The sequence below is a fragment of the Leptopilina boulardi genome, unplaced genomic scaffold, assembly GCF_019393585.1.
Source record: "Leptopilina boulardi isolate dan_hultmark-lab unplaced genomic scaffold, ZJU_Lbou_2.1 LbouV2_165, whole genome shotgun sequence".
Taxonomy (NCBI): domain Eukaryota; kingdom Metazoa; phylum Arthropoda; class Insecta; order Hymenoptera; family Figitidae; genus Leptopilina; species Leptopilina boulardi.
The window spans coordinates 3,092,187-3,117,776 of NW_026137713.1; the positions used below are offsets into that span (position 1 = coordinate 3,092,187).

Here is a 25,590-nt window from a genome sequence, read left to right on the forward strand (position 1 = left end):
CTTGGTGAAAATGAATAATTCATTACGTGGGACATTGTTGGACGCACCCATGTGAAGTCAAGAGACATATACACCTTATGTGTATATATATGTCGTTATATGAAAGGTGTGTCGAGAATAAAATTGACGCGCACTTAGGTCTTTGGATTATTCAACTTGTATTAGGTCTATAAAGCTACTGCCATATAATACAAATATATTTCTTTAAGCTTAGTTTCCGATTTTGGAGACACGCATAAAAAGAAGGTCATCAGCAGCAACAGTAAAATGTAATTGAAATTTTTTTATATATATATGAGATTCGAGCCAAGGATAATTGCGTTAATTATTCGGCAACTGTATATCTTCATGAATAGAAAGCAGATTCAATGATAATTAGCGGCAATGAGAAACGGATTTCATTCAAGAATTGAATATATATATATATTTAAGAAATTGGGACAGTATACATACATTTTCTTTGTTTTGAAGACCATTATTATTTTTTGAGGTTTTTTAGTTTCAATTTTATTTCATTATTTAGGTTACAAGTATAATTTAGAATCCTATTTTTTTTTTTTTTTTTTTAATAAATATGATTCGTATTTTTTATGGTCTAAAAATTTTCTATTAACTCGATTGACTTATTTTTGATTCTATGCGAATTGTTCAGTATTCGTATATATATATAAATAATATTCTTTAGCAATCAATAGTTCTCGTTTCTCCATAAATAGAAATAGCTCTCAGATTTCAAAACTTGAAAGCCAATAGAGAAATGAGGATTAATTAGTCTCGTGTAGACAATTGAGGAAAAAAAAAAGAAGAATTGAAAGAGAAAAATATTGGTGGGAGAAGGATATTATTAAGAGAAAGAAATGCAAAAGGATTGAAAGAAATGTTGTTTTTAAAAGATGCGACAACAACTCTTCAAACTGGGTGTTCCATTAGTTACGGTTCGTTATAGAAAAAAAAGGGGAGACGAGATTCTTTTTGAAAAAAAGTGACCTCAAAAATAACGGAAGAAAGTATATATATATATATATATGTAAGTTGCAGATGTCGCGTGTGAATCTTTTTTTGTTGCATCAACAAAATTTTAATTGTTCCAAATGTTGGCACAACGGAATAGAAAAAATAAATTTTACTCTTAATCAAAATTTGATTGTACCAATATTGAAACAACTAAAATTTTGTTGATGCAACAAAAAAAGATTGCACATATAAATTAAGTTTTGTTATCAATTGAAACCTTTTTTCTCAATGTGAATAGTTTTAACAATATATACAAATTCTGTAAATAATTTACAAATGAAAACACTTGGTGCGGGGAAATACTTAATAAGTTTTGAAAAAGATGATTGTTGCTTTCCTAGTTTTCCGCGTTCCCATATATATAGGTTCAAAGCATTTTATTTTCTGGATTCGCGCAATCGTTTCCATACCCCGTAGGTCGCGAGGATGAGAAAAATATTCCGTGAGGTAATTGCGCTCTTCTTCCTGTGTGCCATAAGATCCAAGTATACTCAAAGTTTCTCTTTATACCCTTTTTTCCCTATATATATATATATATATATATATATATATATATATATATATCTTTCCATTATTTGTTTCTTTCTCACTTCCCGCACTGATGGCTGTACATTCTGTGCGAAAATGCACAATATATATTATATAGTACGAATAACGTGTGTCCCTGAATTCCTTTGATTCACGTAATAGCTTTTTATTGGATTTCGAACAAGAGAAATAGAGAGAAAAACGGAAATTATCCTTGTTACGTATATAATTGTCAAAGAAGTGATTTTAAAATTGTAGATTTGGCGGTTCTGAATTCGGAACAATTAGGATTCTTTAAGATTTGATTTCTAAACGATTTTCAACTTGCAGAATATCAGAATTTTTGATGATTCTGAAAATCGGAAGCATTATAGATTCTTTATAATATTCAACTTGATGATTTTTAACTTCGAATTCATATGAATTTTAAGTGATTTTGAAAAGAGATTTTTAATAGCGAACCCATTTTCAAAAAAACATTCAGATTGTTTATGTTTTCAGATATATTGAATGCTGTTTCTAAAGAACCATTTATAATTAGAAATAATTTAGAAATTCTGTGTACCAATTCTCAGTATATAGTATTATTATATCTACTTACAATAAATAATACGTATATATTAGTATATTATCTATTTGTTACGCGGAAATGGGAGCTCTACTTGTGGTTTCCTTAAGGTTTGCCATTTACGTCATCTTCTCTAAGCCGTCTCGACGGTTTCGCTCAAGTGCATCCATAAACAAACACTTGTGCTTCTCCTACCTATACATATCATATGTGTGTGTGTGCATCTTTCTATATATGTATGCATCAAACGTATATACGCACAGTGCACTCAACTCTTAATAACACATTCGTATACCTGCGAATTTTCTCTTGGTGAATCTTATGCGGCAAAAGTGCAGATTGAGCTTGAGGGAGTTGTGAAACTGAAGCCTAGCGTGCACATACCGATTACACACTGCACCCACACCGGTAGTTTTTTTTTTTTTTGCGTTTGCTTAGGGTCTCTCTCTCTCCCCAGTTTGTCAAGGGTTAAAAAGAGTTTCACCCTCCAGATTTTTTTTTTTTCATCTTTTTTTCTTCTTGCAATTCTAGCTGCGTTATTAATATGCTAGCTACATTCAACCTCTTTCTATATCCTCTCACTTTTGTCTCTCTTTCTACTTCTTTGCGCCTCTTTCACTCTCGTTCTCTCTTTATTTATCTCTCTGGTATCTATCGTGTACCTCTCTCTCTCTCTCTCTCTCTCTCTCTCTCTCTCTCTCTTTTTTTTTTTACTTTCGTTATGTCTGTCTGTCCTTGTCTCTATGCACAAAGGTGGATTCTCTTTCTCTGCATTTGAGACACAGTGTCCCCTTCTCGCCTCTCTTTTCTGAGTCAACTCGAACTTCATTCAGCCCCTCTGGATTTGTTGCCCGACTCTTTTGCACAAAATAGAAATGAAAAAAAAAAGAATAAACGCTCGTGTTCGTTTATTAAGCGATGAGGCTACAAGGAATTGCGTCACGCATTCTAATGAAAAGGTTATATATATATATAATATCGTTTACTCGACAAGTGAGACGCGTATTAAATACATTTTTTTTGTTCTGTTTTTGAAAAAAAATACCTTATGTTCGTTTTGATATTTCTAAATTGTAGAATATGTAAAAAAATTTAAAAGAATAGAATTTCATCATTTTTTTTTTTTTTTTTTGATGAAGGAGGGTGGCGGGTCAACATAACCTCAAAAACTTGTCAAAATTAAAAAATTATTTTTAACGCAAACAAAAATATAATAAATATTAATTTCATAACAATTTTAGAAGATCTATATTTACTCCTTTTGAAAAAAATTATTTTTTTCCAAAATATTTATAACATTTAGTTTTATTTTTTTCTTTTTAAATCAGACAAAAATTGCAATTTTTAACCAATTTTTATAAACAAATGCTCATTTTACTAAATGTAAATTATTCTCTATAATTGTTACCTTTTTTATATTATAATAAGTATGTTCTTAATAAGTTATAAACAATTAAAATTTTATTTATTAAATAACTTTTTAAGAACATACTTATTACAATATTATTGTAGAGAATGTTTAACTTAGTAAAACTTAGTAAAAACTTAGTAAAAAATGCAATTTTTGTCTGATTTTAAAAGAAAAAAAAAACTGAATGTTAAAAAAATAATTATTGACAAAATATTTTGGAAAAAAATAATTTTTTTCGAAAGAATTAAATCTAGATCTTCTAAAATTGTTTAAAATTAATATTTATTATATTTTTGTTTGCGTTAAAAACAATTTTTTAGTTTTGACATGTTTTTGAGGTTATGTTGACCCGCCACTCTCTTAATTTGAATCAGTGAAATTTCACTGGTAAAATAGCTAGAATTCGGTTACTAAATGAATCAGTGATATATGACTGATTTTCAGTGAAAATTTCACTAAATGATTCAGTAACCGACTTCTAGCTATTTCACCAGTGAAATTTCACTGATTCAAATTAAGAGAGCACCATCCTTAATTTTAAAATTTGGATAGATTAATAATTTGGGAAAATTTTTAAAAAAGATGCATTTCTTATCTCTCAATGCATTTCATTATCAATTAGAAAATACATGTTAAAATTTAGAAAATAAATTCAAGTTTTTAACACTTTTTTTAATTTTTGGAAGTGTCTAAATTGGACGCTCGCTTATCTCTTGAAAAAAAAAATATATATATATGTATATATATATGTTTAAAACTGGTTTTAAAGTGTGTGCAGGGGTAAAGATAAAAGTGAAGAACTTCATGTTTGATAGAATAGGTTTGATAGAACACACGAGATATATATATATGTAGAACGAATGAGAATGTATCAGTCAGAAATTAGATACGGATTCCATTTCGTCTTCATGAAAAGAGAGATAGATAAGATGCTCCATCGATATTGCAATAAAATGGAACATTTGATGGGCAGTATAAACTTTTCAAAATGACTTGGGAAGGGAAAGTTAGTTCGCGTACATATAAAAGACGAAGGAGGTGACTCATCGTCTCGTAGGCGTAGAAAATATTATAAGGATACCATGAGGGGTCAACAAATATTATATACCTATATATACTTGAATTATTTTATTCACAAAAAATATAATTTTCCTATTGTCTCAGTAAAACAGAAAATTATAAGGTATTAAAATAAGCTGCAATGCAATGCTTATTATTTTAATCCAATTTTGTTTATTTTAATACCAAAATGGATTAAAATAATAAGCGTTGCAGCTTATTTTAATGCCTTTTAATTTTCTGTGAATATGGATATTATTTTTTTAAAGTATTTCATTTTGCTTTTAGTGCCATAAAAAAATGTATTGAAAAACTGTGATTTTAAGAAAATTTTCCAATTCGAAAAACATACACGCGAGACGTGGTTGAGACTTAATTTTTTTTTTTTTTTTAACTGAGGGTTTAGACCCTGGTGTGATAATTGCGACTCCTTGTTAAAAACAGCACGCGCACTCTACGGGAAACCCTATAGAGAATTTCACTGGTTCAGGGGAATATATATATATATATATATACAAATTAGCGAGGCAGAAACACCATCTCAGAGGACAGAGGGTTGAAAGAGACCCTAAATGTAAATTTGAAACTGGATTTTGAAATGATCCGACAGTTGTTTCGTTTTCCAAGAATGAACTTTTTGGTATAATCTTATATATATATGTAAAAAGATTATAACTACCAACAATATACTATTTTACTTCTTTTCTTGAATTAAGTAATCAAAGGATGGATTTTCTTGATTCAATACTTTTTTTCTCGATAATAAAAAAATAATAAAAAAAAAATTGCAATCTCTATAAAAATCTCTATAGTATATAGGTGTTACGAAATTTGTCAGACGTAGTAGAAAAAAAAAGAAATATAGAATCAAGATTGCTACCCTATCTCGACAATCTTCAATTCCGCTGTTAGAGTCTGTATTAGGACCATTTTTCGAGACGAAATAGAGAGAGAGAGAGAGAGAGAGAGAGAGAGAGAGAGAGAGAGAGAGAGAGAGAGAGAGAGAGAGAGAGAGAGAGAGAGAGAGAGAGAGAGAGAGAGAGAGAGAGAGAGAGAGAGAGAGAGAGAGAGAGAGAGAGAGAGAGAGAGAGAGAGAGAGAGAGAGAGAGAGAGAGAGAGAGAGAGAGAGAGAGAGAGAGAGAGAGAGAGAGAGAGAGAGAGAGAGAGAGAGAGAGAGAGAGAGAGAGAGAGAGAGAGAGAGAGAGAGAGAGAGAGAGAGAGAGAGAGAGAGAGAGAGAGAGAGAGAGAGAGAGAGAGAGAGAGAGAGAGAGAGAGAGAGAGAGAGAGAGAGAGAGAGAGAGAGAGAGAGAGAGAGAGAGAGAGAGAGAGAGAGAGAGAGAGAGAGAGAGAGAGAGAGAGAGAGAGAGAGAGAGAGAGAGAGAGAGAGAGAGAGAGAGAGAGAGAGAGAGAGAGAGAGAGAGAGAGAGAGAGAGAGAGAGAGAGAGAGAGAGAGAGAGAGAGAGAGAGAGAGAGAGAGAGAGAGAGAGAGAGAGAGAGAGAGAGAGAGAGAGAGAGAGAGAGAGAGAGAGAGAGAGAGAGAGAGAGAGAGAGAGAGAGAGAGAGAGAGAGAGAGAGAGAGAGAGAGAGAGAGAGAGAGAGAGAGAGAGAGAGAGAGAGAGAGAGAGAGAGAGAGAGAGAGAGAGAGAGAGAGAGAGAGAGAGAGAGAGAGAGAGAGAGAGAGAGAGAGAGAGAGAGAGAGAGAGAGAGAGAGAGAGAGAGAGAGAGAGAGAGAGAGAGAGAGAGAGAGAGAGAGAGAGAGAGAGAGAGAGAGAGAGAGAGAGAGAGAGCAAATCATTGCGTCTTCGTGTTTTATTCTTATTTTCGAAAAAGTTTCCCTCATCAAGTCTAATTCCAACAATGTGATCTTCTATAATAGTAAATTCTCCCTTCATCCAAGACATCTGATCCTGCAGTCTAAGAGTAGAAAATTGGAAGAATAGAGAAAAATTGTACCAATTCTAAAACTTTTTTTTTTCTCTATTTAAAAACATTCATCAATTTTTAGAAATAATTTAATTTAAAGAAAATTTATTTGATTTAAATAAAAAAAAATTTTCTTTTAAATAACAATCAAATATTTTTGATTCAAAGAAACATATTTCTGGTTGCTTCAATTTAATAGAAAAAGCAAAAGAATAGTCCTTCCTCTTACTTTTTTAATAGGGTTTCATGGCTCAAACCATGGTAACATAGCAACAGTTACCATGGTAGTAAACGTTACTTTAGCAGGCCATGAGATTCTGCAATGGATGCCAATCTCATATTTTTTAAATTTTAAAACAAAATTATAATTGTCAACAGGAGTGTGTCTGGCTCATGTTTCGTATACATTATATTCCTATATATATATCTTGTCTCTCAATAAGCCATTCGAGAAATGAGTTTTAGATATAATAATTCGTTCGTTGATATTTGGATTGAATTACCCTAGACGTCGAAAAAAAAATTTAACGCTCGCGCTTGTTCAGTAATTTAAGTGCCTTTAAATTCTATGGGTGGGACTAAAAAAAAAATGAAACACTAACTAACGTCGTTTCTCACATTGACGCTAAATATAAATTCAACACGCATTTTGGGGAAGCGGCGAGCTTTTCGTCTCTCTCTCTCTCTCTCTCTCTACATCATTCGTGACAGATTTTAAAAGACGAGGAGAAGCAAAAATTAAAAAAAAAATAGAAAACCGTTGATTTCCAATTTGTAGGGTTGGTGTGCAATCTATTTTTAGAGTTAACGAGATAATTTGTAATTGCGTCACTCGATTATTGTTCCAAATTAAAAATTCTTCTATATATACACAAAAATTGAATTTAAAATTCAAGTTTTTGAAATTTTAACTTTTAATTTCTAATTGTTTTAAATTATTTGCGCAATCTATCTTTAGAGTTAAATCATAGCGAGATGCTTTTTTTCTGATCATATATATATATATAAATGTCCATAAGTGCCATTAATAATTTGAATGAGGGAATATCGAGTTTCGGAATATGGGTTCGGTCACAGATAACAACTATATACCACTCATCGTATGTATGTGTCAAGTGGTAAATTTTTATCTTTTACACGAGCAAATTTTATGTCATCTTGTCATTCAATTGGCGTGTGTATGTTGATTATATAGAGGCGTAACCAAAAAATTTGGGTCAAGCTGCGCGTGAATTATGTTTCTCATTGCAAAAAAAAACAATTCTTTTTTTTATAATTAAATTATAAATCAATTTAACTTTTTGTTGAACGAATTCGTCGAGCTTTTTTGAAAGAAGAATTTCCATGATGATATCATCCGGTAAATTGAAAAAACGAATGTAATTAAATGCTTTTTAAATCCTTTCTGAATTGAAAGGAAAGAAAAAAGAAATTCGTTAATATGAACGACAGGTTTCCTTGTTGGGAGTATAAAAAAGAAAAAAAAAGAAGTTCCAGACAATAAAACACATGTTGCTAAGGGACCTGGTGTTTTAATTTCCGTGTCCCGAATGCGGTTGGACAGTGTACCACCTGCTCAAGTGCCATATGCTCCTGTACTCATAGAAAGAGAGAGAGGGTACTTCGTTTTATTTTTGCTTTTATACACGACCTCTGGACTCTGGGTTTTCATATATACATGAAGCCATTCGACCTGGCAGATGATCCCAGGCGAAAAGAGCGCCTCCTTCTCATATGTCGACTCCTCCTATATACATACACGTCTTCCTTTTTTTTTTTTTTTTTGCTTTGCTTCCTTCCTTTGATCGAAAGTCTCGAAGGAAGAAGCGATCACGAATATAATTCCCACAAAAATGTTTCTTTTCTTCGAAAAATTTATATTCCACTATCCCATTCGAAAATCATAAAAGAAATTTTCAATATTTTTATCACATTCTATTAATTAATTGCCAATTTACATGCCTTAATTATTTTTTCCCGAATTTGAGTATTTTTAGTTAGATTTCTACATTACCGACATGTCGGTAATTCACTTTAAAAACACCTTTTATTAGAAAATTATGATGGATAACAATTGAATAAAGTTTTATAAGCTCTGAGAAATAATCCGCGAGTATATATATAAGAAAATGCAGATAGAATTGTTACTTTCTTCATGGCTCTCTGAGCAGCCAGAGAATCGACAACCTGGTGCGGAACAATAGCAGATATTCTGCAACAATAACGTATATAGATTTTTATCGACAGGTGTCAGTGACTTTTAAATATAAAATTCCATTGTCTTTTCTTGTTCTTCTGTTTCTTTTTTTTAATCGTATTGGATTCCAAACATTAAATATGGAAAGAGAAACATTTTTCTAAATCTCAAAAAAAATATAATAATTTTTTTATATAGTATTTAAAAATTATTTAATGAAATTTTGAATTTTATTTTGTTACAGGCGTCTAGAGATGAAAGATCAGCGTCTAGTCCATCACCACAAATCACAACGCCGACACCATCACCATCTCCAGTTGGAGATGCACCATTGGGTCGAGCGCTTATGGAACAAGCAATTCAACAAGCAAATTCTGGATCTCAGAAACCGCCTTTGGTTGTCACACCACCAGGTTATTGGGTCGATGGTACAGATCACAGGCATACTTTAGATTCTGCGGGAAGAGCACTATTACCAGCACAACCAGCATGGCAACCAAGGATAGACCAAGATGATACGGCCAAATGCTACAGACGCTTTTTCGTTGGCAGGGTAAGCCAAAACAATTTTCATATGTATAATTATGTTCAACAATTTAAATTCATCCAAAAATTTTTAATTTAATCCAAATCTTTTCGATTTGATTTTTTAAATACGATTTTTTAAATTTTAATTGAAATTTCAAATTATTAGAAAAATAGTCGTGGAAATAAATTTTGAAGTGTTCTCCCTATAAATTTAAGCAAGTTTTGTGATAGGGTTATTGATTTCTCCTATAAATAATTAAAGCATTTCGAGGACACATACAAAATGGGATTTTCGATTAACGAATTTCAAGTACAATGCAAATATGGTCCTTGTTTGGTACTTTATATTATATATATATGTGTGTGTGCTTTTAGCGATTGTTTCAAAATGGTTATACAAAGAAACATATCCCACGATGTTGTCTTAACAATTTCCGCGTTAACAAGTCGTATATTTAATTCTCGTTGCAAACTCTCAGTGCCCATTTACTCGCTTTTCCAAGTTAATCCTATATCTGATAGTGAATGCCTACGAAACGGGGCCTCTCTTCCATAATTGCAAACTCTTTCATGGAAGTTATACTAGAGAGAAGGGTTTTAATCACAGTTCATCGTATAATGAACGCAAACGCGGCTTTAATGCAGCGTTGCACGATGAACGCATATCACCAATGTTCGAAATTTAACTGCAATCAAATAAAACTACCAGCGAAACTATATAAATTCTGCTTTTATTTATTTTTACAAATGGTAAATAAATTTTTACTTTCTTTGCGTTGGTTAACACGTTTTACTATACCAACTGGTAACTACCATTACCCTTGTAGAAATTTCCCTACCAGGGCCCTAGTAGGGAATCATAATTTGTCCCAGATAAGGGCCACGAGAAAATGTGGATTTCCTAATCAGGGCCACGTCAAGCGTTGCATTAAAATCCGATTAGACTCCAATCGGAGCCATAGGAAAATTTCTACACGGGTATACCAAATTAACTCACGGAAAAATTGTTTTCCGTGCTATTTTTACTAATAAAAGTAACAATTGGTATAGTTGTTACCAAACGAAAAAGTAACAAAAGAAATTAACAATAGTAGATATTTACCAACAGAAAAATAAACCAATCATTCGTTGTTACCAAAAGAGTAACAAACAAGTAACTTGAATTTGAATACAATTATATATATAATAACAATTGTTCCTCTGTTTTATAAAAACAGAAAGAAAAGAATAATAAAGCGAGGCCCATATGAATGACGTTTGGGAATCATCATAATGAGAATGAAAATAATGAACCTGCGTTGAATTTATTATATATCAAATATGTATGACGCAATTGACTCGCACGCTGAATTATTACAATATTATTAAAATATTTTCAGCTTGACTTATTGGATTACATATATATATATATATATATGTATATATAGAGAGAGAGCGAGAGAGAGAGAGAGATGAGTTTGATAAACAACTTCATTAATTTTTTACCCACGTTCACTAATTAAAGACACACGTGAATCTTGTGATGTTAATGAAAGCTATTTCAAACTTGAAACTGATTCTATATATTATCTATACCTTCTATACCCCTACAATCATCTTTAGGATTAGATAGAGTGTTATACTTGCGGGTATATATAAATATATCAACAACATGTGAGATCAAATTTATGATGGTTAACTATTCACCAAAACTGAACCATAAGACTTTGTGGAAGCAATAATGGATAAATGCGAGATTATAATAGAGAAACGAAATGATAATTTATTGTCAAAACTATTATTCTTTTTTTCATTGAAAAAATTAGATAGATTTTGTCTAGAAAATCTATTATAAATAAACTATAGAGGCACTAGATAGTTTCCATATAGTTTAACTATTTAGAAACTAGATAGTTTCCATATAGTTTAACTACCTAGAAACTAGATTGTATAAATACCCTGACCTTCCTAAATAATCTAGTAGTACTAAATAGTTTCCATATAGTTTACCTCTTAAGAAACTAGATAATTTCCATATGTTTAACTATTTAGAAACTAGATAGTATAACTGTTCTAACCTAATATAGAGGCACTAGATAGTTTCCATATAGTATAACTACCTAGAAACTAGATAGTATAAATACCCTAACCTTCCTAAATAATCTAGTAGTACTAAATAGTTTCCATATAGTTTACCTACTAAGAAACTAGATAGTTTCCATATAGTTTAACTATTTAGAAACTAGATAGTATAACTGTTCTGACCTAATATAGAGGCACTAGATAGTTTCCATATAGTATAACTACCTAGAAACTAAATATTTTCCATATAGTCTGACTACCTAGAAACTAAATATTTTCCATATAGTCTGACTACCTGGAAACTAGACAGTTTCCGTATAGTCAGACTACCTAGAAACTAGATAATTAAAAATTTTTTTTTAATGTAAAAGCAAAAAATAGAAGAAATATTCATAAAGAAAAAAAATTTATAAACTTTTTTTTAAAAAGAATTATTTTTTAATTGATTAATTGTATAATATATCTATATACAATCGTTTTTGAGTGAGAATTTTGATAAGTTGAAATTTCACCGCAAAGTTTCCCTTTAATGAATAATTCTTATGTGTAAAGTGACGCGCATCTTTCGGTATAATAGAATTCAATTGAAAATAGTTTCCTCGTAGCCACATGCCATAAAAGCAATGGTCAGTAGGTCAGTACGTGCAAAAACGATAATTTCACTACTGGCTTAATAATAATCGATGTCGACTCCTCTATACAACTTTTCACTTTTATTTTTTTTACTAAATATAAAAAAATATATAGTGTGAATAATTATTAGTTTAAAATAAAAATCTATTTAATACATTTTTCACTTTTTTAAATTTTATTTATTTTAGTTTTTACTATTTTTAATTTGTTTATATTTTTGAAAAAAAAATTTATTTATCCTTTTATTTTATTCATTTTATTCTATATATATATTTACTATTTATTTTATTAATTTATTTTATATATTTATTTACTATCAATTATTAAATTTAATTTATTTATTTACTTATTTATTTAATTAAAATAAACGTTTACTTGATTATTATTATTAAATAAATATTTACTTGAACCAAATATAATTTTAATTTAAGTTTGTTGAATTTGAATTAAATAAACTGTATTTGAACCAATAATTTTTGTATTTGAAACAAATATATATTTAATTTAATAAAAATGGTTTTTTTTCTTTTTTCAGTGTATAATATGCACTTTACAATAATTATATATTGTCAAAAGGAATATTGCATTCACTTATATATTAAATTATAAAATTAGCATTTGAAAAATGAAATAATATTGAATTAACCTTTCAAATGAGCATAAAATTAAACATCCGTATAAAAAGCAATATAAGCCCCTCATTTTACAAATGCAATGCTACTAAAGTACAATTAGCTTGTTCGCGAGACGAAAACTTAATTAAAGAGGGACGATTACTTGATCATTATCGACTCGAGTTTCCGGACTCTAATTATTATTGAAAGTACAGTCACTATAACTAAGGAGTCCAAGGATCACTGCGATTGATATTATATATGGAAAAAAAAATTTATTTTATTAAAATAATCGGTTATAAAATAAAATAACTAATAAATAATATAATAAATATTTTTTTGTTATTAAATAATAATTATTATTAATTACTATAATTATTCCACGAAGAAAAGAAAAAAAAACAGAAAGTACTGTTTCTCTAATATCAAAAGAAAAAAATTAAAAAAAAAAAAAGAATGAATGTCCAGAATCGCTTCTTTTATTTATAGAATATGTATAGACAGTGACTATGTTGAAAGCAGAAGGTGAGAGGAAGAAGAATTTAAGACGAGACGAGACAAGAATTACAAAATGGAATACATATTATGTTGGGATTAAGATGATGATGATGATGATGGCGGGGTAAAGAGTGAGAGGAAACGGAAGGATGGTGTATACAGTGAGGGGGGAGGGAAGCGTAAATGTGGCCATAAGGATGAAAATCAAATCCCGGGGGGTAAGGAGAGGTGCGTCATGCGGACATTCAGTGTGAGAACATTCCCACTCCCACGCCCGAAGTACTTCTTTCCTGCGTTCTATGGATCTTTCATTTCATTATTTTACCCTATACCCCTCTTGTGATTTTTTTTTTTTTCATTTTCTCAACTTCTTTTCGAATTTGTAATAATACTCGGGGAAAAAAAACTCGACAATTTTCCATAATACTCTTTTCTGAATTTAGAAAAAAAAAATTTAGTCTTGCCTAAATTTTGTTATATTAAGCAGACTTTATAATAGTTAACCGAATTTTGAAATAACAGAACTACGATTTAATCGAATATTATTTATTTGATTTTTTATTTCACTAAATTTCCATTTAACAAAAATAATATTTAGCAGAATATTTATTTAGCCGAATTTTATTATACTAAATTTGCTATTTAGTAAAAATTTTATTTAAAAAATTGTTCTTTTAAATGCTATTTAGCAGAATATTTATTTAGCCAAATTTTATTATACTAAATTTGCTATTTAGTAGAAATTTTATTTAAAAAATTGTTCTTTTAATTGCTAATTAGCAAAATATTTATTAACTCGAATTTTATTATACCAAAATTTTCTATATTTAATATAGAAATTTTATTTAGCCGAATGTTCTTTTAACAAAATTGGCATTTAGAATTTATCAGAAATCGGCTAATTATCAATTTTTTAAATAAATATATCTATTTTTTAAAAATAGAATATTTGGTTAAATGGAAATTTTGTAAAATTAAAATTCGGCTAAATATAAAATTAAAAATATAGAAATTCTATTAAATTAGAATTCAGTAAAATAGAAATCTGCTAAATAACAGTATAAATGCAGAATTTTTGTTAAATATATAAATTCACTTTTATTTCACGGAAATATTTGTTAAATAGAAATTTGGTTAAATGGAAATTATATTTAATAAAAGTTCTGTTAATTGAAAATTTTGTTAAATAGAAATTTGGTTAAATGAAAATTATGTTTAATAAAAGTTCTATTAAATTAAAATTCTGTTAAATAGAAATTTGGTTAAATGGAAATGTTTAATAAAAATTCTGTTAAATAAAAATTCAAGATTAAAATATAAAACTGGCGTATTTTAGAATTTTGAAAATGCCATCTTTTGCATTAAAATAAACATCTTCCTGTTTCTCTTAAAATACACGCACGATATATATATACATATATTAAAATATCTTCCCTGACTCTTTTTTATAGTGAATTTCCTCATATATATATACAATATAATAATTCCGTTTCGCACGGCCCTTATAACTTGGAAACAATAGAGCAGTAAATCAGTTCTAGTTAGCATAATACATATATACGTCATCTAGATTCATCGCTTATAAATAATAATAATATAAAAAAAAGTTGATGAAATGATTTCAAGACAATTTATATGCGAATTTTTTTTTTTTTTTACGTGAATCGAACTATAGATATATTTAGATGCGAGCAAAATTATATTCAGTATATTATGAATAAAATTTATATTATATATAGAGGAACTTGACAAAATCTGATAGGACTTGAGTTATCGCACTCGAAGGCTCTTTTATATATATAGAAATATATTGTGTATTTGACTCGATCGTTGACAATGGACGTTATATATACGTGAGTTGCACGCATGCACGCACAATGAGTACAAATGCATTCACTGACGCAACCAATATTAACTTCCGCAGAAATAACTTTTGCATCAAATGAACAGAAGGTTCAAAACTCGTTCTAAATTCGGTATGGCAAAATGCATTCATTTTCAGAATGATGAATTTCAATATATTATTGTCAATTGTCAAATACACACATAATTTAGTCTTCTTTGAAATTTTTTTTTGCAAAATATAATTCTTTATATATTTCTATATAATTGAATTATCTTTTAATAAAGTTTAACAAATTTTTCTATTAACGAAACTAATATTTAGATTTTTTATTTATCCAAATTATTATACTTAACCAAATTCGCAACTGTTAACAGATTTTTCTATATTTATAACGATTAATATTTAACAGAATATTTATCTACAATTATTTTATTTAATCAAATTTGTAATTAGAAAATTTTTTATTTAACCGAATTTTTATTAAGCCAGAATTTCTAAGAAAATTCTAATTTAAATTCGGCTAAATTAAAATTTTCTCTCAATTATTAATTAATTAATATTATTATTATTATTATTATTAATTGTTAAAAAAAATAATTTAAAAAATTAAAATTTAGTATTGGGGAAAAGAGAAATTAATTTTCTAAAATTTGGATTTTTTTTCTCCTACAGGAACACGTGAACCTTGTGGGACGAGACAGTGAAAATGGACCAGTATTGGTATCCATGAAAGCCGAAACTGTCGCTGGCCAGGAACATTGGCGAGTACTTTTGCGATTACGAGCTGGTTCAACACACGAATTGGTGCCGGCAGCAACACTTGGACCAAATCCCTCACCGGCCAAAATGGTTAAGGTAAAATAATTAATTTCTATTTATTTATGAAAAAAAAAACAATTTTTTTTTCCCAAAAACCAATTTTTCTGAATTATTTTTTTTCTTACTACTTTATTTCAAAATTTCTTGAGAATGAAAGAGGCATAAACTTGAAAAAAAAAAATGTGAAGGACATATAAGCCACGAGAGAGTGATTTTTATCGGTTCGCTGCACCGTATTTCCGGCGCAAGAAATTTTAAACTTATTTCATATACAATTGTCGAGAGTGAATTGCGGTGAAAAGAACAAAAAAAAATTATTTTTTTTTGTTCACATAAATCAACGAAACATTATACTTATTATGTGGAATTCAAATTTTTTTTTTTTTTTTTTAAAGAAACTTTGAATTTTTAATATATTTTTTTTTTATTCGTAAATGAAAAAAATTTCTCAGGTAAATTAAAATTTGTTGTCCTTTGAAAAATATTTATCATTAAATTTTTTTCCGTTTTTGAAATATTTGAGATTAAGAATTAAACGATAGAAAAATAAAACAGAATTTTTTTTTTTTGAAAGAAAATTGTATTTTTGAAAATTAAAGAATTAATTTTGTTAACCTTAACAAAAAAAAAGTGATTCTTATATATATTATATATCCTTTACTTTTAAATCTAATTTTAAAGTCTCGTGTGTTTTCTATAAAGAGGACAGTTTTTTTTTGTCTTCAAGTATAGTCATTAGAAAGCCGTGTGGTTTTCTTGCCATTTATTTAAGTAGAACATATATATATATATACATTATTACTACGCTCTGAAGGCGAGATGAGAGCGAGGCTGTGGCAAAGTACGCATTAGATTACTTAACGTCCGCTTATTATCTCGTTCTATTATTTATATATTAAAAGACTCATATTAAACTGACTAAGAGAATAATATAAAGATAATGTATCTACAAAATCTTGAAAATTAAAATTTAACGAATTTAATTTTTTTTTCTTGGAGCACAAACCGTTTAAATTGAAAATATCGTTCCTACAAGTTCATTAGTATTCAGACATTGAACTTGAAGATGCTCTCGATGCATACTCGAAACACTAATTTTGAACTCATAAATTATGCATATATGTACTTTGCAATTTTATCTATGCATTTCAATTTTCGAAGGGTTCTCAATCATTATACTCAATTTGACATATATTTTTTTTTTCCTTTTTTTAGCTTTTATTTTATTTATTATTTTGTTTATTTTATTGTTTATTATTTTAGTGACAATGTCATTTTTAAAAAATATTTATTTATCATTTTTATTTTTTACAATTAAATAATTATTTTATTTAATAATATATAATTAATATATATTTTAATATTTATTATTTTATTATAATCTAAAATTATTTATTTATAATTTTATTGTTTTTAATTAAAAATTTGCTTTTTATTGATATTAAAAATAGAATAATAATTTTCGTTTTCTAAAATGTAACCAAAAATAATGTGAATATAAAGAAAGAGTGTATTTATTATTTCTGTTTTCAGGCAATCAACGAGTCACTCAACGTGAATAATCTAATGCCTGTGGTATGCTCCGGTGCTGGAACTTTGATTGCTCGTTACGATGAGCATGCCCTCGTATCCAGATTCAAATTTGGCGTTCTACATCAGAGAGCTGGCCAACTAACAGAGGAGCAACTCTTCAGTAACCGCCAAATCACTCCGGCCTTTCAAGAATTTCTCGATCTTCTCGGTCAGAAAATCGATTTAAAAGATCACAAAGGGTACGTTAAAAATACTATTTCAAAAAAAAAATTTCCATTTATTTTCAATTTCAACGGAAGAAAATTTTTTAATAAAAAAACAAATTTTCAATTTATTAAAGAAATAAAAAAATTTAGTTTCTTTTTTTTAAATTCAATTTTTTTTTTAATTATTCAATTAATTTTTTAATTAGTAATTAATTAAATAATTTGATATAAAAAATTTTTTTTGCAGATATCGCGGAGGATTAGATACGAGACACGGGCAAACGGGCGATTCCGCGGTATACGAGGTATTCCGAGGTCGTGAAGTACTTTTTCATGTTGCTTCACTATTACCATTCAGTCCAGGCGATTCACAACAATTGCAACGCAAAAGGCACATTGGCAACGACATCGTTGCAATCATCTTCCAAGAGGAACCTACGCCCTTTAGTCCTGACATGATTGCAAGCCACTTCCTTCACGCCTTCATTGTCGTTCAGGTCATCGATCCTTGCACTCCTAACACAAGGTACATATTTTTACAAAGAAAAAAAAAAAAGAAGCAACTCTTTTATGTTATGCCTTAAAAAAGATTCAGAACAAGACAAGTCGTGGTGAACGCGCAGTTTGAAAAAAAAAAGAAAACGAGATGAGAAAAACAGACAGCACTTTGTATTTCTTCAAACTGAAATAATTCCTCTTGACTTTAAAAATAGTTCACGTGTTTTGATTGATTCATCACGTATTTGAACAGAAGGAATATTTGTATCTACAGAATCTGGATGTTATATTTAGATGAAAATTTTAAAAAACAAAAGATTATGATTTTAGAGATTAACGATATTTCCCATTGATGATTTTTTTTCGTTTTTTTTTTTTTTTAAAGATTGAATGTTTCTTTTCCGGAAATTATTATTTTAGTAGTACTATTATTACTATTATTAAATACAACTTAATTTTTATTAATTATTACATTATTAAATTATCAATTTATTAATTATTAATTAGTTTTTTTTATCAGAGAAAATATTTCAAATTATAAAATATGCTTTATACTTTTTATTCTCGAGAAAAAAGGGATTTTTTTCGCAAAAAAAATTTCTTTACTGAAATTAATTTGTTTTTTTTTTTTTGCCTTTCAGGTACAAAGTGAGTGTAACATCTCGCCTTGACGTTCCGTGGTTTGGACCACCATTACCTTCACCTGCAGTTTTTCTGCGAGGCGTTGAATTTAAAGAATTTCTTCTTACTAAACTTGTCAATGCCGAAAATGCCGCTTACAAAGCTGAACAATTTTCCAAACTCGAAGTAAGTTCCGTCCAAATTTTATTATTATTTTATTTATAGTAATTTAAATAAAAAATTAATAAAAATAAAATTAATTTAGAATTTTTAAAATATTAAAAGCAAAAACTCAACGAATTCAAAATTAATTTCGTTTTATTTTGAAAATAGAATCAAAATAGATTTTTAATTACGTTTCGGAATTTGTAAACAGTACTAAAATAATAATAATAATAATAATATATAATAAATAAAATAATTTTTCAAATTTTTTTCTCAATATACAATTAATTATGATAGTAAAATAAAAAAATTAATTAATTAAATTTTTTTCCCCAGTTGAGAACGAGATCAGCTCTCTTGGAATCGTTAACTGAGGAATTGCAAACAAAGACAAATGAATTTCTCGGCGGTGGTACAAATGTTGGATTAGGACTTGGGGGAAATTGTCCAGTGAGTCCAACCTCAAGCGATGTATCAACAACATCAGGAAGCGGTGGCGGAAGTGGTAATCGTTTTATTGATACCGTGCGAAAAGCTTTAATTTCCCGTGTAAGAAATGCATCAACAGAAAGTGTACCACAACAATTATCAAAAAAAGGACAATCATCCGAGCCAAGTCCACCGAGTAATCGTCAATCAACGACGAAAATTAATAATAACAGCAGTAAACGTTCCACTGAACCATCGAGTCCAATTGGATCACCTGATTTAACATTAAGAAGAGATTCCGATCATGCAAGTTTAGGAAGTCAAGATAGTAGTTTATCAAATACTGACAATCAAGACAGTAGTTTGACGACATTACAACAAGATGAAGTCGATAGACGTGAATCAAATTCATCAATAAATGGAATGACGAGTGTTGTTGATACAACGGCGACAATTGTTGATAAAATCGTGCAATCTTCAATGACGACGACGACGACAATGGGATCATCGTCATTTCAAAGATTGACACATGAAAATTTGAGAAAACGAGAGGAACGTGGAGAGAAACAAGAGGGAACAACGAGAATTATCTCAGAGAGCGATGATAGTTCATTGAATAGCGAATTGGAATTAGATCAAGCTGTTTATCCGGACAGTGACACGGGACTTGAATCGATGAGTTCCGCGGAAACTCATGAGGCGACGAGATGTCCTGCCAAAGAGGGGGCCACGGAAAATGAAACACTGCGAATGGAGGTCACACGATTGAAATGCGATAAGCTGGATTTATTGCGGCAAAATGTGGTACGTATCAATAGTAAAAATAAGAATTTTATTTCATTTACTGAATGAAAGATTAATTTCATAAATAGAAATTTAATTCAATTTTCTGTAGTAAAACTAATTTCATAAATAAAAAATATTAACAACAAAAAATCACTAATTCAAAAATAGAAAAAAATATTTAAAATGTACGCTTTATAAAAATATTGAAGAAATAAGAAAAATTAAAAAAGGAAATTCTTTTTTTACAGACCTGTCAAAGGGACATTAAACGTCTTCGCGAGAAAGAACTACAATTGCAATCGGATTTAGCGGCCGCATCGAAGGAAATACTTCGATTAAGGGCAATGCTGAAAGAATGTTCCTCAAGTATTCCTCTAGACAACAATAATCAACAAACGTCAACAGTTTGAAGAAACAATTCTCTTGTGGACCACAAATATTTGAATTTTCCAAACATTGCTTTAAATAGCAAAAAAAAAGAAACACGTTGTCGATAATTGAAACAGGGGAACAGAAAGAATTTATAGGCATTTATTGTTTTACCAGTCGGTTTCGATAAAGGAAAACCAAAAAAAGGAAAATTGTTCTTAACAATTTTCTCGTGATGCGCAATTAATCACAATTTGGTTTTTTCGTCACTACGACAGGTAAAACTTGTTGAATAGTTTATTGGGTACAAAGTTGATAGTCGAAAAAGAGATCTCTTTAATCCTCCCAGTTGAGAATTGTATTGATTTTTTTTTTTTTTTTTAAGTTTCGGGAGAGACGCACAGAGATCTCAAAATGTGAGAGTACTTTTCCAAGTTGAGTATTTAACAATTAATTTATTAGTAGCTTTTAAGAAAAGCCCTCTTTGTAGTTTATTGTATAGAAAAAAAAAGAATGTCATTAACGTACAATGTTTTAGAGAGAAAGACAAAAATGGTGTTTAAAAAAAAAAAAGTAGAATAACTGGCACTACAATTTAAAAAAAAAAAAAGATTTAGGAAAAAAAAAATTGTAGATGTCCTGCACACACCAATATTATTGACGTTAGCGAGCAAATTCTTTGAATTATTTTTCTTTTTCGAAGGAATTTATTTTGTCTTAGAGACGATAGCTTTATTCTACTAGCGGCAATGTTTTTTCAAATGTTTTAACAAAAATAAGATGTAGTTTTTATTTAGAAAAAAAACTGTATAAAAAAAGAAATTGTTTAGAACATAATTGTATTTATCGGGGAAAGAAAAAAATATTGACAATCGTTTTAAAGCGATAGATAAATTTTGTGAGAGAGAGAAAAAAAAGAAAAGAAGAAAAAAACGTAGAATTTAGAAACTCCCTCACCTATGTCATTTTTTTTCTTTCGTTTAGTAACTGTATTATTATCGTTACTTTTAACATATTAGTTATATATATTATTATTATATTTTTAATCATTTTATTAATATTATTAATCATTTTTTATTATTATCAACTTTTATTCGTTGTATTTTATATCATTTTGTGTACATATGAGTTTTGATTTTTCGAAATCAAAATTCACTCATAACCAATACCAAAGTTTAACTTAGCAAAGCCATGTTTTTGTTTCTTTCTCATTTATATTTTTTTTTCTCCCTATTTTTCGCTTAATTGATTTTTCTAATTTTCAACGAAAAAAAAAAGTTTTGTTCTATTCATTTGTATTATTAAAATTATTGTTTAATATTTTCTCATAAAAAAATGTCGAGAACACACGTCCAAAGTGTTAGGAAAGTAGTGTAAGCTAAGCACCAATTTTTCTACTATCAAACATTTCATTTTTTTTTTTTTTTTTTTTTTTTCATTTTATGTACATTTTACGAAAGATTAGAACACCACTTTTACCACTGCCTACACCGTATCGTCCTTCAAAAGACTTTACGTCATCTCTCTGTATATATAAAAAAAAAGACTTTTTTAAATGGAAATTTTTTCTCATATTCTAAGACTTATTTTCCTAACAAGAAAATAAAAATAAAAAAATGTATTGTATATTTCTCAAAAAATATCTCTTTCGAAATTCTTCTATAGAAAGAAAAAAAAATTGTCTATAATATTCTATTCATAAAAAAAAGTTGTATTCTACTTCTATTAGAAGAAAAGAAAAAGGAAAAAATTTTCAAAACAAAAAATGTGTACTTCTATTTAAGAAAATAAAAAGAAAAATTATTAGAGAACAAAGAAAAAAAAATTATAAAGAAAATTGGAAAATATTTTGCTAATTATATTTATTGCATTGTGTCGATTTTTTGCGAAAAAAAATAGAGAAAAATTTAAAGGATTTAAAATGAAAAGATTAATTCTTAATTTTTTTCTATATTGGGGAGAAAATATTTTCGTGAGATTTTATTGTGAAAATTTTTTGTAAATAATTTCTCTAGAATTTTGAGGCCTTCTGTGTATAAAAATTATTATTAAAAAAAAAAAAAAGAAAACTGTGTTTACCACCTCTAGTATTGGCCTTGCAAAATCAAAGAAACTATTTAGACCTATTAAATATGAAAGATGCACTGTTATATTGAAAAGAAAAAAAAAACAAAGAAAGAGTAACTACTACTATTGTAGATATAGAATATATTATACTATATTATATATATTTTATATTTGACGAAAACGGGGCGCTAATTTAAATGGATACAATATGGAGAGAGAAAGAAAGAGAGGTCACTTTATTATATTCTCTGATTCTAAAAAAAAAAAATATATATATATATAGAGACGTGTGCATTCTGTGGCTGATATATTATATATACATATAAATATCTTTATGTTTTTGTGCACCATTCTCGACTCGAAAAAGAAGCAAAAATAAATCCGCTAATCATGACAAAATTTTCTATTTATTTATTTCTGTTTTGATATTTCAATAATGAAATCTCTCACAGTAATGATCACGTCCCTTTCTATACGATTTAATTTATATTTTCTCTACTGTCTAACAAAATTAAAATAAACTAACAAAATAATACTAAATTTTTCAATTTTACTTTTATTTTATTAGTTTATTATTTCTCGAAAAATATTGTTCCAATTTTTTTTTTTCTTCTAAAATTAATTTTTTCAAAATATTTATTTTTGTTCCAATAATAAACTTTTTTAAAATAAAACTTATTTCCACAAATAATAAAAATTATTACTTTTATTAAGGAAAATAATAAATATTTTTAAAAAATTAAGAAAAAATTGAATACCAATATTTTTTTCTTTTTTTTAATTTGCTGATTTAAAATAATTCTTTGCATTTGTGTTGACGATATTTTTTATTCTTATCAAATTTTTATCTAGGTACGGTAAAGTGAAATCTGAACGCTATCGGTGTGGATTTAAATTTTGCGAAAACTGTTTAGCAAACAAGTTTGCGAGAAGATTAAATTTATCAGACACAAAGTCAATGGGCGTTTTTGAGAGAAAGAGAAAGTGCTTTGGAAAATAAAATCGCGAATTTACACAAAATGGCTTTAAGTGAATCAACAATGGATAAAAAGGCCGTGGAAAATTTTCAAGAATATCTCCAAATTCCTAGTGTTCATCCAAATATTAATTACAGTAAGTTTTATAACTTTATAATTACTATTTTTATCGTTAATTTTTTACTTTTATTATAGTGTATTTAGTTTTGAATAATTATTTGTTATTAAAATAAATTTCTTTATTTTCAAATAAAATTTAATTCTATTTAGACGGATGCGTGGCTTTTATAAAAAAACAAGCGGAAAGTCTTCAACTTCCAGTCAAGGTTTTTGAAGTATCCCCTAATAAACCCGTTGTAATTATCACCTGGACAGGAACAGAACCTGAGAAGGATTCAATTTTATTAAATGGACACATGGATGTCGTTCCCGTTTTTCCCGTAAGTTTAAAATATATAATCAAACTTGTAACAAAAATTATAATTGAACGAAGAGAAAAAAAATAATTGTTAAAAATAATCTAAAAATGTCTAAAATATTCGATATTTTTTTGTATTTTTGAAAAAAAAATCTGACAAATTTTTTAAAAATTTTTTTTCACAGGAAGATTGGAAATATCCACCGTTTAGTGCTCACATAGATGAAAAAGGAGACATTTATGCACGCGGTTCACAAGATTGTAAATGCGTTAGCATTCAACATTTAGAGGCGATTCGTCGTTTAAAATTAAATGGAATTCATTTAAAGAGAACAATTCACATTTCATTTGTTCCGGATGAAGAAATTGGAGGACATGACGGAATGAAAGCATTTACACAAACAAATTATTTTAAATCATTAAAAATTGGATTTGCCTTAGATGAAGGAAGTGCTTCGATAAATGATGAATTCTCATTAACATATGGTGAACGAACATTATTTCGTATTTGGATTCATTGTAATGGAACAACTGGACATGCCTCACTATTACCAAATAATACAGCTGGCGAAAAATTACTTTTAATTTTGGAAAAATTCACAAAATTTCGTAACGCTGAGCAGGAAAAATTAAAAAATCCCAAAATTAGAATTGGAAATGTTACGAGTATAAATTTAACAATGATTAAGGTATGGGAATGGTGTAATGGGAAAATTAAATTTTATTTCTTTAAATTAATTTAATTCAATTAATTGTATCTAATTAATAAGGGTACAATTAATATTAAATAATTGAAGAAAATTTTTGTTTTCAAATTTTTTTATGGAAAATTTTATTTTTTTTTTGTTGAAATTTTCTATTTAATTTTAGGGCGGTGTGCAAATTAATGTTATTCCCAAGGAATTTTCAGCAGGATTTGATATTCGTTTGGCTGCTGATGTGAATCATGAAAAATTTGAGAAAATGATTCAAAAATGGTGTGATGATGCAGGAGATGGTGTATATTATACGACAGAACTTAAAGAACCATTTGTTGAAAATACAAAAATGGATAATACCAATATTTATTGGATGGCATTTAAAAAATCCTGCGATAATTTAAATATAAAACTTGATCCAATGATTCGTTTAGGAGCATCAGATTCGCGTTTTCTTCGTGTTGTGAGTTTTTTTTTTTCAAAATCAAACATTTTTGATTTAAAAAAAAAAGAAACAATTTTAAATGTTATTTATTATTATTTAATATTTTTTTTTTAAATTTAATTCAATTTTGATTTTTAATATTTTTTATTTTAGTTGTTTTATTATTTATTTTAGTATTTTTTTTATTTTTGTTTTTTAAATACGATTTTAATTTTTAAATTTGTTTGAAGTTAAAAAATTATTTTATTAATAATTAATAATAAGCGTTTAAATGATTAAATTTCTAATATTTTTTTTTATTTTTTAGATGGATATACCGACATTTGGTTTTACACCAATTAATCAAACGCCTATTCGTATGCATGGCGATAATGAATTTTTAAATAAGGACATTTTCTTAAAGGGGATAAAAATATTCATGGAAATCATCACAGAAATAGCGAATGTTTAAAAAAAAATATGATATACACAAGTGAAATTAATTTTGAATTTAATTAAAAACCTTGTAAAGTCCATCGATGTACAGCATCTTATCTCTCTGGACCAGTTTCCAATCATAAGGGATTAAGTTGTACCAACTTTCGGTTTTTATCCTGAAAAAACACCAAAAAAATGAAAAAGGTTAGATTATAGCCAAATTGGAATAAAAATTCAATTATAAAAATAATTTTCAGATTTA

General features: G+C 28.2%; 3 protein-coding genes across 8 annotated transcripts in view; 2 read left to right on the top strand and 1 right to left on the bottom strand.

Annotated features, from left to right (window-relative positions):
- The window catches only part of LOC127277277 (rap1 GTPase-activating protein 1-like), a 135,246-nt gene extending 112,474 nt beyond the window's left edge, over positions 1-22,772 (top strand). For all 4 annotated transcript variants that reach the window (XM_051298256.1, XM_051298258.1, XM_051298257.1 and 1 more), the window contains 7 exons: positions 8,945-9,253; positions 15,553-15,735; positions 17,233-17,471; positions 17,686-17,964; positions 18,578-18,743; positions 19,059-19,955; positions 20,186-22,772. In XM_051298256.1, the coding sequence (XP_051154213.1) occupies positions 8,945-9,253; positions 15,553-15,735; positions 17,233-17,471; positions 17,686-17,964; positions 18,578-18,743; positions 19,059-19,955; positions 20,186-20,347 (2,235 nt within the window). In that variant the 3' untranslated portion in view covers positions 20,348-22,772. The remainder of the gene's footprint in view (positions 1-8,944; positions 9,254-15,552; positions 15,736-17,232; positions 17,472-17,685; positions 17,965-18,577; positions 18,744-19,058; positions 19,956-20,185) is intronic.
- LOC127277278 (facilitated trehalose transporter Tret1-2 homolog) overlaps positions 1-25,590 on the bottom strand; it is a 220,635-nt gene that overhangs the window by 194,524 nt on the left and 521 nt on the right. For all 3 annotated transcript variants that reach the window (XM_051298263.1, XM_051298261.1, XM_051298262.1), the window contains exon 2: positions 25,414-25,504. The gene's annotated coding sequence lies outside the window, so the exon portion shown is untranslated. The remainder of the gene's footprint in view (positions 1-25,413; positions 25,505-25,590) is intronic.
- On the top strand, positions 23,171-25,578 carry LOC127277279 (aminoacylase-1-like). Its single transcript, XM_051298266.1, has 5 exons — positions 23,171-23,486; positions 23,621-23,790; positions 23,954-24,457; positions 24,639-24,929; positions 25,219-25,578. Exons 1-5 carry the CDS (start codon positions 23,393-23,395, stop codon positions 25,360-25,362), a joined length of 1,203 nt encoding a protein of 400 aa, XP_051154223.1. The 5' UTR covers positions 23,171-23,392; the 3' UTR covers positions 25,363-25,578.